The 17389-nt window shown below is 41.2% G+C and overlaps 2 protein-coding genes across 2 annotated transcripts; both read left to right on the top strand.

The window, feature by feature from the left end:
• The first annotated feature begins 3817 nt into the window (after nt 1-3817).
• LOC131256349 (mitogen-activated protein kinase kinase 7-like) lies at nt 3818-4606 on the top strand. Its single transcript, XM_058257293.1, has one exon. It carries the CDS (start codon nt 3818-3820, stop codon nt 4604-4606), a length of 789 nt encoding a protein of 262 aa, XP_058113276.1.
• A 6751-nt stretch (nt 4607-11357) lies between these two features.
• LOC131256350 (mitogen-activated protein kinase kinase 5-like) lies at nt 11358-12272 on the top strand. Its single transcript, XM_058257294.1, has one exon. It carries the CDS (start codon nt 11358-11360, stop codon nt 12270-12272), a length of 915 nt encoding a protein of 304 aa, XP_058113277.1.
• The last annotated feature ends 5117 nt before the right edge of the window (nt 12273-17389 follow it).

A 17389-nucleotide genomic window follows, 5' to 3' on the forward strand; every position in this document is an offset into this window, starting at 1 on the left:
ACTACAACTCGTACGGACGAGACAAATGAAAGCACCAATCCGCACATAGTAGCGGATGAAGCAACTACTACGCACGCAATTCCTTCCTAGTGACTACGATCATGTACTATTCCGACAATATCAGAATTATCGGCAGTGTAGTCAGTCGGTGAGAGATTACACAGAAGAATTCTACCGCTTGGCGGAATATAACGATTTGGTCGAGACTGAATCGCAACAAGTTTCTTGATTAAACAGTGGATTATGTATGATAATGTAAGATTGGGTCCAGATGCAACCCGTTTGGACAATGAATGATGCAATCAAGTGGGTAATCTGAGCAGAAGCACAGCTTGAACGCTCCAACCCACGGACCACTAGGGTTGTCGCAATAGGTCCATCTTAGGAAGCTTCACAACCCAAAGGGAAAGACCTTTTGAGAGTACGCACTCAATCTCTTATACCCGCGAACCAAGATCAGGGAAGTAAGCAAGTCAGGCCCCAAAGGGGCGTAACAACCGCTACTACTCCAAGCAAGATCCCAAACCCCTATGGTCGGTTAAGACTTGACCATTGCTATCGTTGTGGCCATTTGAGTTACCTATTAAACACTTGTCCTCAATGACAAGCGGCAAACCTCGCCATTAATGATGGTAGTGCTGAGAGCGCCGATGATGACCTAAATGTTAAGAAACTGGAGCATGCCATAGAGGATGAGGTAGATGAGACAGGTTGAATTCAGCAAGATCATAGCAAGTCGCTCATCGTGAGGCGACTACTGCATGCACTAAGGAAAGAAGTACACCCACAACGACATAACATCTACCGACTTAAGTGTGTAATAAATCAAAAAGTTTATGACATGATCATCAATAATGAGAACAAAAAGAACATCATCTCCAAGGTCATGGTGGAAAATTTTCAATAAAAAATAGAATGTCATATCTCCCCGTATACAATCGGTTAGATTAAGAAGGTCACGATCTTCACTATTTCTTATCATACTGCCTATTTAAGTTTTGAATTTACCTCATATTTGAAATAATGTCCTGACATCATTCTCCAGAATGAATTAACAGGTAAATTTCTTACAAGCTTCATGATGAAGCCCATCTAACTTTCCCGGCGAAAGGCTTTGGCATGCAATCATTGTTTGAGTGGGATGACCCCGCACAACAATCATAGTTAAGTGGGTGAGCCTGACTATGAGTCCGATGCATGTTACTTGCACCCACGCAGTTTATCTGTTTTGATAGCTCATTTTAGTGAATAATCCCAATAAATAAAACAGATCCAAATCTTCCGTACGTGGAGCAGACCATGTGAAACAATAGTTACTGAATACTCACTGTTAAAAACTTTTTGAGGCCACCGAAATGTTTTTTTTCCCTCCATCCTGTTGATAACGTCGCAAAGACCTAGAAGAAAAGACCACACAAATATCAACTTGACCCAAATTTTTTTTGGCCCATGAGAACTTTTTAACGATGGGTATTCAATAACCACTGTTTACCATGGTAGAAGATTTGAATCTGCTTCATTTTTTGGGATCATATCTTAAAACAACCTGTCAAAAGGCATGGATGGCATGGATGATGACACATACATCACAGTGGGCCCCCCAATCAGGGATCCACACATCTTGGTGTGTCCGGGATTCAGTGAATCTACTGAGAACCGGATTTGTAACTGTTAGAGCTGGGCATCGGACTGAGTCGAATCGGATTCAGCCCAACTCGACCAGGTCCGAGTTCTGCATGGCCTGACCCGAACTTGGTCAGAACTGGGACCGAGTCTGGGTCCTCTAACCCAATTCGATCCTCAGCCCTGCTGACCTGGACCGATCCAAGTAAGACTCGGTCAAGAAAACCGAGTCGGATCGGATTGGCCCAGGTTCAGATCGGGTTTCCCATAGAGAAGAAAAGGAAAAACAAGATCACAGCTAAGCAATTCAGACAAAAGATGAGAGAGAAAGATAGGTAGATAGAGAGAGAGAGAGAGGAAATCAAGACATTTCCAGACCTAAATCTATGGATTGTTGAACTCCAGACAAAGGGACTTCATCCATTTAAAAGAACCCCATGAAAATTGAGAGAAATAAACATCACTCTAGGATTTTGAAGTTCAAACTAGAGCACTGTCTCTCGCATAGAATGGGGAATGGGAAAGGAAAAAAAAAACAAAAAAATAGAGGAATCAATGGGTTTTTTTTTTCCAGATACATCCAACACTGCGAAGTTTTGGAAATTGATGGAGCTAATTTTTCAACTGTTCAAAAAAGAAAGTAAAAACGAAAAAAGAAAAAAGAAAAAAAGGTATCAGAAACTACAAAAATGACAAAAAGAAGATAACAGAAAATTGCAAATACACAAAATCAGAAAAATTACTAGATTCAAATTGTGCTAACTGAAATAGGCAGAAGTGTCTAGGAAACAACAAACAGAATTCCAACTATTTAAAAAAATAAAATCAATCCTTAGAAAATCAGGTTTTTCCAAAGGAAGTTATGAATATAGAGAGACGCTAAAAAAAAAAAAAAAGAAAAAAAAAAAGAGACTTTTTCAATGGATTTTCAGTATTCAAAACAGATGTCGGGTTCTGGCACCCACCTTATTCTTCTCCAATTACATATTCAGAACAAATAATCACACCCAAGCAATTCCAAGGCTTACCTAATTGAGGTTCCCTAACATGGATTTTCAGTATTTAAACCCTGGCAGCGATCGTCCGTCGTTCGGGTTGGGTTAGGCCATTAGGGTAAGAAAAGAGGATAAAGGGAGAGTCACTGTAAAAACGGGTAGGGTAAGAAAAGAGGGGAAAGGAAAAGTTAGGGTTAAAAATAAAATAAAATTTTAATTCCCGCTCACCTGCTCGGGTCGGGTCCGTTCTGTTCGGGTCGGATCCCTTCGGTTCAGGTATCTGGGTCGGGTCGGTCCGGACAGAGGTCTATCCGGACCCGACCTGAAAAACAAACAAATCTGAACATTTAAACCCGATCAGGCCTGATCTTGGCCGTCGGTTCTGTTCGGAACGGGCAGGATCAGGTCTGATCGGGTCGAATCTGGCGGATCGGGTAAGAAATGCCCACCTCTAGTAACTGTCCAAGACAGCTCAACTGAAAGTCTTGAACACTTACAAGATATCCTGGTAATAGTTCACCACCATCTTGAAAATGTGTCGTGCGAAGACGAGCACTGACGCTCCACGAGCTCGGAGTTGTACGAACGGTTCAAAGGAGATCAAAGTTTTATGGGCCCTACAATGATGTATTTATTATATCTACATCGTTCATCTATTTTTAGAGATAATTTTAGGGCATTATCCAAAAAAGAATTATATCCAAAGATCAACTAGACCACACAATAAATATCAGCGGAGATAATGATTTTCACCATTAAAAAATTTGTAGTGCCCACCATAATATTTATTTTCCATCCAATCTATTCATAAGGTCGCAAAGACCTGAATGAAGAGGAAAAACACATTTCATATTGATCCAAAACTTGTGTGACCCCAAAAAGGCTTTTAATGGTAGACATTCAATCTCCCACTGATTTTTTTCAATGTGGTCCACTTGATAGTTCTGTCTTATTTTTCGTCTCAAGCCTTAATACGAGCTCGCCAAATGGATGGACGGTTTAGATATAACACATACCCCGTGATAAGACCCACGGAACTTGCTGACGTCAATTCAGCAGCTATATAGGTACACCAGCCAATCCGCTTCCACAAATTAAACCATTTCTAAAATTCGTATCCTTGCCTTATTTTAAAGAAGCCTCTCTCTCTCTCCACTCGAACTGCTTCCATCGCCAAGAAATTCTTCAAGAAGCTCAACATGAAACGGGAATCCAACCTCGCCGTCTCTCCCCCACCTCCCGACTCTTCCCTCACTGTCACAACCCCCACCGTCGGTTCTGCCATGTCATCCTCATCACCAACCTCCATCGAACTGCCCGACCTTGTCAAAATCCGCGTCATCGGCATTGGTGGCAGCGGCACTGTCCATCACGTCCGCCACTCCGTCACTGGCCAATCATACGCCCTCAAGATCATCGGTGGATCCTCTGAGGACTCCACCCGCATCCAAATCTCCCGTGAGATCAATATCCTCCGTGAAGCTGACAGTCCCTTTATCATCAAACACCATGCCATTTTTGAAGAAGGCGATGAAACGAAAATCCTCCTCGAATACATGGATAAAGGCCACATTGGCTCCCTCGGCCGCATCCCTGAGCCGAAACTGTCCAAGTTCGCCCGCCAGATACTCCTCGGCCTCACCTACCTTCACGGCAAAAAGATCGTACACTGCGACATCAAGCCCATGAATATCTTGATGGACACTGAGGATCACATTAAGATTTGTGACTTTGGTTTGAGCCAAAAGGCAACCAGGATCTGCCAGGCAGGAGGGACGTTCGCATACATGAGCCCAGAGTGGGCCAGTGAGAAGTTTTCCGATGGATATGCCAACGACATCTGGGGCCTTGGTGTGTCCCTTCTTGAATGTTATTTGGGGAAACATCCACTCAAGCACGACGACGAGGAGTTGATGGATTGGCCTTGCATGTTGTATTTGTCTACTTATAATGAGACGCTGAAGGCGCCACCTGGCTCATCTGTGTAATTTCAGAGCTTTATCAAGTGTTGCGTGCGGAAAGAACCTTCTGACAGGTGGAGTGCAGAGCAACTGCTGGGGCATCCATTCATTACTATGCACCAAGAAGACCGAAATGCCTAGGATTTCATCGATAAAAATCCACAAGCACCGTTCAGAATCTACATGCAGCGTCATCTTCTCATGGCTTTTTTTTTTTTTTTTTTCTTTCTTTCTTTCTTTTCTCAGGCAGCAGCATCTTCTTCTAACGCTGCAGATCAATGAATTTTTCTATCTGATTCCGTTTTTACCATTTTCTTCTTCTATCCTTCTCTTTGCTGCATTTTCTTTTGTTTGTTTTTCTACCCTTTTCGTGGCTAAATATTTCTTTCTCTTTTCTTTTTACTGATTTGCCCTTTTGCTGCTGGATTGTTGGTGTATGATAAGATGATGTGAAACGTGGATATATTGGGAAATTAGAAATGTCGAAATGGGAATTCTCTTTATTTTTCTTGTTTTCTTTGGATCTTTGACGGGTTCGTTCGTTTGGTTACCGTTATTTCTGTTTTAGAAACACTCTAATACTCTGGCGGAGTGTGATAGATCATACTCATGCAGTTAGAAATTGTTGATCTGGGACTGGCTGAGATCAAATGTAACCGTTCATTTTGTGGTCCCTAGTCGTGAGAAGATGATTACAATGGATTGATGTGGCCAATAGGATTATAAACTAATCTAGGATTATATTGGCGGACATTCAACTAACCGTATTAATCAATGGTTGAGATCATCCGATTGATATAATCTTAGGATTATAAACTAATCTATGGAGGGTCCCCCGGTCGAACTCCGTTGGCGTTGAGGCATTTCTTGATATGATCTTCAACAGGAGAAGATGCACACGTGTGCTCGGGCTTTTAGTTTGTACAAGTGAAGCCCATGATCCAGTGATGCAGACCATTTATCGTTTGGGAGCCACTGTGAATAAACCATTCCCTAAATATATCATCGACGAGACAATCCCAGCCCTTCAATTTGTGGGTTATACAATTAAAAGATTGAGAAGATAAATCTTCCAGAGAATCATACTCTCTTCATTGGTGTTTTTTTTAGTTCTATTGATCTGGACCGTTTCTTTTTGGTCCCCCGCATTTTTCTTCCCCGACTTTCTATTCGTAGCCTGATTAAAGGGTTGTTATTTTCAATTTGGGAGTTGGACAGCTTATGAGGTATTCATATCATCACTCATCATTAGAGTTGGGCATCGAGTCGAGTCCGACCGAGTTGTGGTTGATCCAAATCGATCCAATTTTGAAATATGCTTAACCTGACTCGGTACCGAGTCCAACATGCCTGACCCAATTCAAGTTCAGTATACCCCAGACTGATCTATACCGAGTTTGAACTAGTCAAAAGTACCGAGTCCAATTGATTTGGCACCAAGTCGGATCGAGATATGAGAGAGAGAGAGAGAGAGAGAGAGAGAGAGAGAGAGAGAGAGAGAGAGAGAGAGAGAGGATGAGGGTGGTGATGGTGATGGTGGTGTGTGGCTGCCGGGTTTATAAGAGGATGAGGATGGGGGAGGGAGGGAGAGATTTTGGGTTCGGATCAGAGTCAAGTGCGGTAGGGAGGGAGAGAGAGATTTTGGGTTCGAATCGAAGTCAGGTGTGGTGGGTAGGGTTAGAAATACTTGAAAACTCGAGTTATATATATAGCCGAATTCAAGTCTGAGTCAAGTTTTGGAACGAGTCAAGTTATTGGTGTAATTCAGACTTCACTCGGTTTGAGTTCGATTGGGTGAAGCCTACTCAGTTCTGACCGACTCACCCATTCGGTTCGGGTCAAGTCAGATCTGAATGAGTCGGATGACTCGAGTCAGGCTAGTCGAGTCATCCCATGCCCAACTCTACTCATCAGTTGGAAGGTGCGAACCACCTAACCAACAATTTGGACTACATCATCATGGGCCTTACTCAATCGGTCCCTAAGCCTGAACAATGAGAGAAGAACTTTGATAGGCTGCAAGAGTGTTGGATGCAGCAGCTGTACGGTAATTTACAGTACCAACGCATGAAAACCAGTTAACCTACTCATTTTGGGAGCAACACCAGCATACCAAGTCATTCAATCGTTATTGATATAGTATCCTCTATATATAGATAGGTCTGATTTTAATACCATTGGTCATCATGGTCTGGCCCACCTTTTATACCGATGGGATATTTCACATGTAAAACATTGGTGAGAAACCCAGTCACTTTATTTAGTAGAACCTCACCACTTTGTCAGGCAACCCGGTCACTTTCTCTAATAAAACCCATCACTTTGTCTATTGTAACCATGACGCTTTATCTCATAGTCTCATTACTTTGTCTACTGTAACCACGACACTTTATCTCATAGTCTCATCACTTTGTCTAGTAGAATTTTATCTCTTTGTCTAGCAACTCCATCACTTTGTCTAGTGAATCATGTTACTTTGTCCGCTAATCTCGTCACTTTGTCAAATAAGACCTCATCACTTTGTTTGGCGGAACCACATTACTTTGTCTGGAAACTCCGTCCCTTTGTCTAATAGAACTCTATCACTTTGACCCATAATCTCATCACTTTGTCTACTGAAACCTTGTCACTTTGTCCAGTGAAACCTTGTCACTTTGTCCAACAATCTCATCAGTTTATCTTACAGAATCCTGTCACTTTGTTTAGTGGAATCTTGTCATTTTATCCAGTAAGCCTATCACTTTATCCGATAAGTCTATCACTTTGTCTAGTGGAACTCTTTTATTTGGCAATCCAGTCACTTTGTCTAGTGGAACTCATTACTTTGTTTGGTAGAACCTCTTTAACCGTATAACGAGTTTACTTAGAAAAAAATATTTGTATAAGACATAACTATTGACTTAAATAGGGCCCACCATGATGTTTTTGTAAGATCCACTATAACCATTTGTTATTAGGTCTTATATCGGGTATAAAGACAAAAAATCAGATTGAATTATGATTCTCGTGGGCCGCACTAAAAGAAATGGTTGGGAGAGATGTATACTCTTGATTTTTAAAGGTTCCACCATGATACTTGTATGAAATCCACTTCAACCACTAAATTGCAAAAAAAAAAAAAAAGAAAAAGAAAAAGAAAAAAGAAAACAAAAAAACCCTTAGGCCTGTGCCCTAAAATTGTAACTGGACATGAATCACTTGGGTCACACCAATGGAAATAGTTTAGTAGAGCCCTTTACATTATGTCCAAGTCAACATGAATCATAAATGGAATTGATTTTTGAGCCCATGGCCTAACATGGGTGAAAAACCTAATGGTTGGGGTTTGTTTTACATACATATCACAGTAAGCCCCACCTGATCCACCAATTAACCATTTCCTCTTGCAGGTGGCTATAAGGGATGGTACACAGATTGCCTAGGGTAGCATGCACCGTGGACAGTTGTGTGCTACTGGAAAAGCTTTGTAGGCCCTACCATGATGTATGTGTATTATTCATATTATCCATCCATTTTTATATATCATTTTAGTGCACGAGCACAAACTCAAGGTTGATCTAGATCTCAGGTAGACCACACCATAAGAAACTAGTGATTGGATGCCCACCATAAAAAACTTGGTGGCTACAAAAGTTTTGGATCAAGCTCATATTTGTATTTTCTCTTCATTCATGACGTTGTGACTTTATTAAGAGGTTGGATAGCAAATACAGATTACAATGGGCCCTAGGAAGTTTTTAATGGTGAGCTTTCAATTACTTAATGGTGTGATCCACTTGAGATTTGGACATACCTTATTTTTTTGCTCATTGTTGAAAAATATTGATTTAGAAAATATATTTTAATAAAAAAAATATATATAATATATATATATATATATATATTAAAAGCTTCGAAAGATACCTTTTTCATGGGTTTTGGGAATAGTCCCACATTGAAAAAGGGGGAGAAGAAAAAGTGGTTTATATGAGAGTGGTGGAGTATTATAATACTTAACCATATGGTCCAGTCATGCTCGGGCTTGGGCACGGGCTCGGTGTGAGAGCGTGGGCTTGTGAGGTAGTGTGGTTGTAAAGGTGCTAGTGGCGCACTTTGCACTTCGCGAGTCGTATGCAAGTTGTGGTGCGACTAGAACGGCTAGCCAGCTCTCACAACAGTCAGCATGCAACTGCTATTATGGGCCATACACAACAGTTAGAAATGGCCATAAAACGGCTAGTTTCTCAACAGCTAGAAATTGAATTAATAGGATTTATGTCCCTGGATCATAACCTCCAGTCACCATAGCCTAAAAAAGGAGGGCCTGGATAGGTTTTCAAACCATATCTCAACTTACTCAAGTAGACCTATATGAACTAAGCCTAAGCCACTCCTCTCTAATACACCAGTGATTCCAGCAATACAGCAAGGTTCTTCTGAACCATTGCCTGAAAATTAGACCAGTAGTGTGGTCTAGAACGGTTCAACTGAACCAGTAGCCGAAGAATAGGAAAAATAGACCAGTGCAGTGGTCTAAGTTCTAATTCTTCTTCTCTCTTTTTCTTCTAGGATTTTACATTTCTTATATTTCTACCAAACTGTGTAACAGAGTTCCATTAGTGGGCCTTCGTGTTTGCTGAACGCAGACCCACATCAGGCTCTTCATATCTTAGAAGTGGTTTGCCTGTAACCTTTCAGCATACTCAATTCACTTGAGTATGGGAAAATAACATTTTAAGGATAACATTCTAGACATGCTTCAGGCTGTCCTTATTCTAAATCAATTTTAATATTTCAATTTTTCATATTTTATAGGAAAATATACTTTCGTAAATTTTCCAACACTGATGCCCTAATATAATGTGAAAAATGGCTAGACAACATGGATAAGACACATCTATTGTGGTGGCCCCGTGGAGATTTTTTAGTAGCACATAATACCTACATGAGTGCTGCTTGCTACGCTATGCCATCTGGTTTTGAAAAAGTAATGCAACGTTGTTGAAAATCTGTATGTGAGTGAGACTTGAGCATGGGGAACACTTTAATCGTGTGTATTATATATTTAGGCCGTTTATTTGTTTAGCTGCTTTACTTTAAGGGGAAAAAAAAAAAACAACGAAATTGATGCAAATCTTAAGTTCACCACACCGCAAGAAATAGTAGTCACTTACTGTTAAGGCCCTGGATCTAGCTGATATCTGTATTTTCCCTTCACGTGCTCTGTGTGGCTCCGTCAACAACAGGTTGGATGACAAATAAACATAGCCGTGGACACTAGGAAGTTTTCAATGCTGGCCGTTTGGTGACCAATGTTTCCTGTGATGTGGTCCACCTAAGATTTGTATCTTCTTCATTTTTTGAACTATGAATGTTAAAAAAAAAAAAAAAAAACGCGGCTGGATGACGTAGATATATAAAACATACATTGAGGTGAGCCACGGTCAGGCCCCGCCAACGTCACGAACCCTGGGTGGCAGCAACACGCCGATGAATCCGCGGATTAGCTACTGACAGGTTGGAGCAGGGAGAGACAGGCTAGTGAAGTGACGTCACCAAGTTACGAGGGCCTCACCATGATGTATGTTTTGTATCCACACCGTTCATAAATTTTGAGAGATCATTTTAGGTTACGACATAAATAATTAAGCAGATCTAAGACTGGAATGGACCCCAACATAGAAAACAGTGGAGAGAGTGGCGCTCACCGTTGAAACCTTCTGAAGGTCTACCATGATGTTTATTTGAGATCCAACCTGTTCATGTGTTAAAGGAGACATGAAAGAAGGGATAACAGAAATATCAGCTAGATCGAAAACTTTTGTGGCATTTAGAACTTTTTAATGGTGGGCGTCACTTTCCCCACTGTTTTTTGTGGTGGGATCCACTGGAGCTTTGAATCTGACTCATTCCTTGGATTATGCCCTAACATGATCTCTTCAAATGGATGGACGGTTGGATGCAAAACGTACATGATGGTGAGGCCCACAGAAATTGGTGACGTCATATCAGTAGCGAGTCTCGCTGCTTAACCCGTCAGTATATAATCCGCGTCCCCTTGAATCAGCTGCTGGAAATCGTAACATTTCTTACTAGATCGGCGGTATTTTGTAAACTGTTTTTTATTTTATTAAAGTACTGTGGTGATGTCAGCACAAATGACGTGGACCAATTAAATTCCAGAATACGGGGAGCCAGGGTGCGCTGGAAACAGAGGATCCGCTCTCGAGTCGCGAATTTCCTGTGTCACTGGTTGTTGGCTTGTGCAAATAGAAGCTGGGCAGGGCCCACCATGATGTACGTACCAAATCCACTCCGTCCATCAGTTGCGGCATATCACTTTAGTTCGTGATGCCAAAATCTAGTTAAGTCTAAACCTCAATTGGGCCACGTGCGGGAACAGTTGTGATGGGGAGCCCTACCACTGAAACCATCTTTGGGGCCCAACAGTGATGTTTGTATCTGATCCAACCCATTCATAAGATGAAATGGAAAAAGAAAAAAGAACCATCTGCCTGTCCAAAGCTAGCTGTTGCCTTTGCTGTAGCCCATTTGAGCTTTTCAGCAACGTCTTTAACTATTCTGTATCAACTGACGGATGTGGTGGATATGATACAGACATGGCCCACGTATACTTTCGTTGCACGGGTTCTCTACAGCAAGCTTTGTAGGAAATTCCTATCCTCACCATATTTTTTTTATAAAAAAAACACCACCCTTTCTCTCTCTCTCTCTCTCTCTCTCTCTCTCTCTCTCTCTCTCTCTCTCACACACACACACACACACACACACACACACCATGAAACCATTACAACTCATCAAGAACTTCGCAAAGAAACTCATCAAGAAACTCACCAACTCATCATCATCATCCTCCATCAATCCATCTGACCTAGAGCGCATCGACGACCTCAGCAGCATCGGCAGCCGCACCGTCCTTCTCGTCCGCCACCGTCCCACCAACCAACTATACGCCCTCAAGATCATCTATGGCTTCAACGAGGAGATCGCCCGTGAGATTGAGATCCTCCGCACAACAGACAATCCCTTCATCATCCGCTGCATTGGCATCTTCCATAGTCGCGACGACATCCGAATCCTCCTTGAATACATGGACAAGGGCCACATCGGCAGGATAGGCAGAGTCCCTGAATCAACCCTTGCTAACATAACCTACCAAATCCTTCAAGGCCTCGCCTACCTTCATGGCCAAAAGATCATCCACCGCGACCTCAAGCCCGAGAATATCCTCATCAACGGTCAGAACGAGGTCAAGATTTCCGATTTCGGTTTAAGCCGATTCCTGACCGGAGAGATACGCATCTGCTCATCAGTCGTGGGGACGATCAAGTACATGAGCCCAGAGCGTCTCGAAAAGGAACCCTACGACGGATACGCCAGCGATATCTGGAGCTTTGGAATTTCTATTCTGGAATGTCATTTGGGGAGATTTCCGGTCGGTGTGTATGATAACTACTCGGATTGTATTATGCATGGGACATTCTCAGGCGAGTCGCCGGCTAATACATCAGAGAAGTTCAAGAGCTTTATCAAGTGTTGCTTGAAGATAGAACCATCTGAACGTTGGACTGCACAGCAACTGCTGAATCATCCATTCATTACAGAACGGGATGGCGGCGGCAATGCCCAGCCTTTCAACGATCGGAATCCACAGGCAGCTTCTTCTTCTTCCTCGATTCATCGGCATCCGTGAATTTTTCTACGTTATTTCCGTTTCTACCCTTCTCAAGGCTGAGTTTTTCTTGTTCTTTTTCTTTTGACCGATTTGCCCTTTGCTGTTGGATGATGCGATGCAACGTAAACATGGGTATATTGGGAAATTGAAAAATGGGAATTCATCTCTTTTCTGTTTTCTTTGTACCTTGATGGGTTCGTTTGCATGGTTACCGTTATTTCTGTTGTTCCAAAAGTACTTCAATACTCTGGAAGAGTGTGGTGGTTCATACACATGCACTCAGGAATTGTCGACGTGGCACAAATTTGGCTATATAATAATCCAGATTGTGGCCCCAGTCATTAAGACCTTGTTTGCATACCACCCAAAACCAGTGGACCCACCCATTAGGGGGCCACACCGGTATACGAAGCCATTACATCGTTTGTTATGTTGAATTCTCTGTACATAGATCGGTCTGATTTCATTACCAGCTGATCATCATGGTCTGGCCCACCTTTTGTACGGATGAGATATTCTGCATGTAACACATTGGCGAGAAAATATTGGATGTATGGAAACTTATGATATAGCCAATGTATCTTATCTTTTTGGTAATTCTACCTAATAACCCCACAATACGGACGCGGATTGTGTCCTACCCCCGCCTGGACGGTAGGATGCAATCCTATCAGGACCCGAGTATATGACCCGTGTCCCAAAAGCCCGAGTGTTAACTTTAAAGGATGGTCAAATTCAAGTGTACTTTTTTTTTCTTCATCAGAGTAAGCAAATGAGCGTAGAGTGGACAAATCGACATAAAGGAAAATTTCATTATCGTTCAAATATACAAGAAGCTACCCATAATGACTTATACAAACTAATGTCTCTAAATTTAAACAAGTACAAGATTTACATGATTTAATACATGAAGAATAACAGAAAGCATATAACCATAAGCCGCGAGATCACGCAGCTCCTCCAAACAAATACAGTCATGCATCCCTGGCGATCGTACCCTACTCCTCATCAAGTCTGAACAAGCATATTACTTAAGCTACCTGTATTACCTGTACGGTTGTATATTTGATGGATGAGTGGCCAACTCAGTGTGAATTCCCCTCAAGATTATACACCGCCGCATTAGGTAAGAAATAGTATAAAATATTCAGACAACCAAAACAGAGTAAATGCAGTCTTATTAGCTGCATGGATGCATGAATGCAATCATCGACCCGGGTAAACCATTCGGACGGTCGGTGCCCCAGGAAAAACATCCAGACAGGCAATGGGGTCGTCACCCAAGGATGTGACTGATCATCAGTGCAACACGCGGCGTAATCGTATGGGCATGAAGAACCAAGTCATCATCATGAATCGATCGGCTGATCATTAGTGCAACACACGGCGTAATCGTATGGGCATAATGATCCAAGCCATCGTAATATGCCATGCATGCATGATTAGCCAAGTCATTATTAGTCCATTTATAACTAGCCAATTTAGATAAGCTCAAAGGTTACTACGGGGAGCACATGGCCCAGCGTAGGCCGACAGCTCGGGCATAGTGTCCCATTACCACCATCCCCGGCTCATGAGGCTATCATCTTAGGATGTTTAATGGAAACCCGTCGACTGGTGGTCAATCATATTACAGTATATGAGACTTACCATCGCATAGTTGTACGGTATAAAACATCTAACCCATATAGGAAAAATACCAAAACAAAGTCACATGGGGCGATATCAAATAAGCCACATAGGGCAATTATCAAAATAGGCCTCATAGGGCGAGTATCAAAATCATGCGAAAAAAGACCATCCTTGAAAACTATTGGACACAACAACCTTAGATGGTAGGCCCACATTAATGATCCATTTAGACCACCACTCAATAACTACTAAGTTGAAGGTCCATTTTAATTACAACCAGTCGGGTTACATCCCAAGTATGGGTGTACATTTATAGGTGGGGGTTGCTCACTAATGTACCAGTTTAAAGTCCATAAGCAATACACAAATAATCCAAAAGCATAAACAAATATATATGATGAACATTAAGCAAGTAATATAGCAATTCAATTTCCACCAGCTAACACATGTGATTATAAGAGAGAGATATCAATTATAATTTTTAATAAAAACTATAACTTAAGCTAATGAGAAGATGAAAAAATTAAGGGGAAAAATCATTACCTTAAACTTTGAATCGCCTACCGGTGTTGCTAGAGAGTGCGTGTTTCCTTAGGATCAAACCCTATCATGAATTGTAAAGTCATACAGTTAGGTCCAAGCCTACACACTTTTAGGGTTAGGGTTTTGACCTAGGGTTTGAGTTATCTATCTTAGGGTTTTAATGTAGAATTAGGGTTTTCGTCCTAGAGTTTAGTTTAAATGCTTAGATTCTAAGATTTGAATGTTAATTGAAGTATAATCACAACATCCTCCTTATCCTTAATGATGTGATTAAGATTAGTTATGCGACGTTAATAATCTTCGCGATGTAGTAAGTAGTATGATATTCTATCAATGATTGTACGTAAGATTGATAAATAAGGTACTAGTATGTAGTAATAGTGATTTTTATTTGTACTAACAACTACTAGCATGGACAACCTACTAACGGTTAGGATCATAGCTTACGTTTTAGATTACTAAGGTCTAAGCTAGATTTAGGGTTCGAACTCTAATTTACATGGCCATTAACGATATTGTTAATGGGAATCATTGATAAATAAAATTTATAAAATGAATTAGTTATTAATTTTAGGAATATTACAATGGCTAATATTATATCAATTTATATAATGACGCCCACTATGAATAATGATACTTATAATTTCCAAACAGTTATTAGCATTAACAATGTACTTAATATTAGTTAACGTGGCCCTGATAATCATTGTGACGGATAGAAATAGTGCGCTCTAATGTCAATAATAAGGTCTTAAGGATGACAAATAAAATACTAATATTTTAATGATAATAATAATTTATATATATATGTACGTATATCAATTAATATAAGTATGGACAATTACTAATGGTTAATCACATTCTAACTTAAAAATCCTAAATGATGTTAACAATGATAATTAAAGAAATCTAAATCTGGAGAGAAAATATAGACTCACCCTGTCAACTCGGTGAGTTGACTCGGTTTGAAACCGAGTTGACTCCCTCTCCTCTCTCATTCTCTATCTTTCCTTTCTTTCTGCTTCTCTTCTTCCCTTTCTCCTCTAGGGATGTCCAGCAATGAACTGGACTGTCGTCTCAACTCAGTTGAGCCGAGTCGAGTAGGCAGCAGCGAAACTCGCCCGGCTTCTCTTCCTCGTTTTCTCTCTGTCCTCTCACTCATCTCTGTTTCTTCCTTCTTCTTTTCTTCTCTTTCTGCTACTGGAAATGCCCAGCAAGGAACACCAGCCTGGCCTGACTCAGGCTCGGCCCGAACTTGGCTCAGTTCGAGCTGCAGGTGAACGGGAAAGAAGGCTCAGCCGTTAATGGCAGACTCTCCCTCTCTGCTCCTACCTCCAATCCAACCCCTCAGGACGGTCCGTTTGGGCCCTATGAAGCTTATAGGTGAGCTTTTTCGAAGGTTGGAGGTGATAAGGTCGGTGGGTTCAGGTTTGGGAGGTTGCGGCCGATTTTTCCTTGGACAGTTGCAAGAATGGATGGCGAGCTCTTGTTGCTCAATCCATCCCATTTTATTTGCTAACCCTAATGTCCCAGCACCGTCGGATCAGTAACAGGTGGCTCGGATTTGCTCTGACGAAAACCGCTTGTAAGGCCAAAACCGTCCAGGTTTTGGTTTGCTATGGGCGGAAACCCTATCCCATGTCGATGGCTTGGATTCGTCCAAGGAGGAGAGCTGTGATTGGAGGAAAGATCCTCACATGGATCGCCCATCTGGCAGCAACAAGAGAAACAGAAAGTTTTTGTTTTTAGAAAAATTGGTTTTCCATAGACTGGATGTGCCTGAGCTTGTGTTCATACGTGCATGCAACCACAAGTAAAATCACCTAGGGTTTGGTCAGAAGGATCGTCCAAACTGGATGGACGGTCTGGATCATCAATGTGGGGCACAGAAGGTGGGCCATGATTGAAGAAATGGATGAGCGTCTGTCGGCTGCTGCAACAGAGGAGAGAGAGTGAAATCTCTCTGCTTTAAGAAATAGCGGGTCAGCCCGCTTTGACCGTGCTCGGCCGACTAGTGCACAGTGGGTGCATGTGAAATGTGCACATGCACAATTCAGTTGGGGTCCACAATGGTGTTTGGATGAAATCCACTCCATTCATTTGGTTTCACAGGTCCAATTAGGACCTTTAGCCAAGGTTCAGACAACTCTGAGGTTTAGGTGGGCCATACGGGTTGATTCCTAGCTCTAACGGTTTCTTTCCATTGATCTAGTGGTCGGATCATCCCGAGATTGAATGTTGACGGTTAAAAGGGTTCAAGGGTCCATTTAAGGCTTTCATCAGGCATTTTTAACTAATACCAATGTTAATATGGATTTTCTTGTAATTAAAATAATTAAAAACTCATACACACACACACATACATATATATATATATATATATATATATATATATATACATACAATTTCTAATATTAACATGCTACTATTTACATGCTATTAATCATGTATTTATTAATATATAATTCCCCAACATACAATATCCTATTACACATGTGTATGGATTGAAAATTGTACAATCTCTTTTAAAATTTCATTGTTAAATAATATACCATCTTATTAAAATATCTTATAATTTTTGTCTAGAATATTTAATACTACGTTGATATTTATAATTCAATTATACATCGTAAAATTATTATCCATCATGCTTAGTTAATATAATATTATTTTCATAATACTTTATGTACATTAAATATATAGGTGCGGACTATTTTTCAACGGTCGGATTTAAACTAGGATGAACGTAAGTGCTTACTTAGGTCTGGCTTGTATTTATGCTAAGCTTGGTTTTACGGTAACACCCGAGTACTGGAAAGTACGAGGTGTTACATTATGCCATTGGAGAAATGCTTCAGCCCCTGGCGCTGCGCATCATTCGATCAGATACCTGCTGCCCATTCTCATCCTTTGGGAACTCTGGAGAGCTAGAAACATCGCAGTCTACGGCAACTTCCCGA

The sequence above is a fragment of the Magnolia sinica genome, chromosome 9, assembly GCF_029962835.1.
Source record: "Magnolia sinica isolate HGM2019 chromosome 9, MsV1, whole genome shotgun sequence".
In the NCBI taxonomy this organism is placed as follows: Eukaryota; Viridiplantae; Streptophyta; class Magnoliopsida; order Magnoliales; family Magnoliaceae; genus Magnolia; species Magnolia sinica.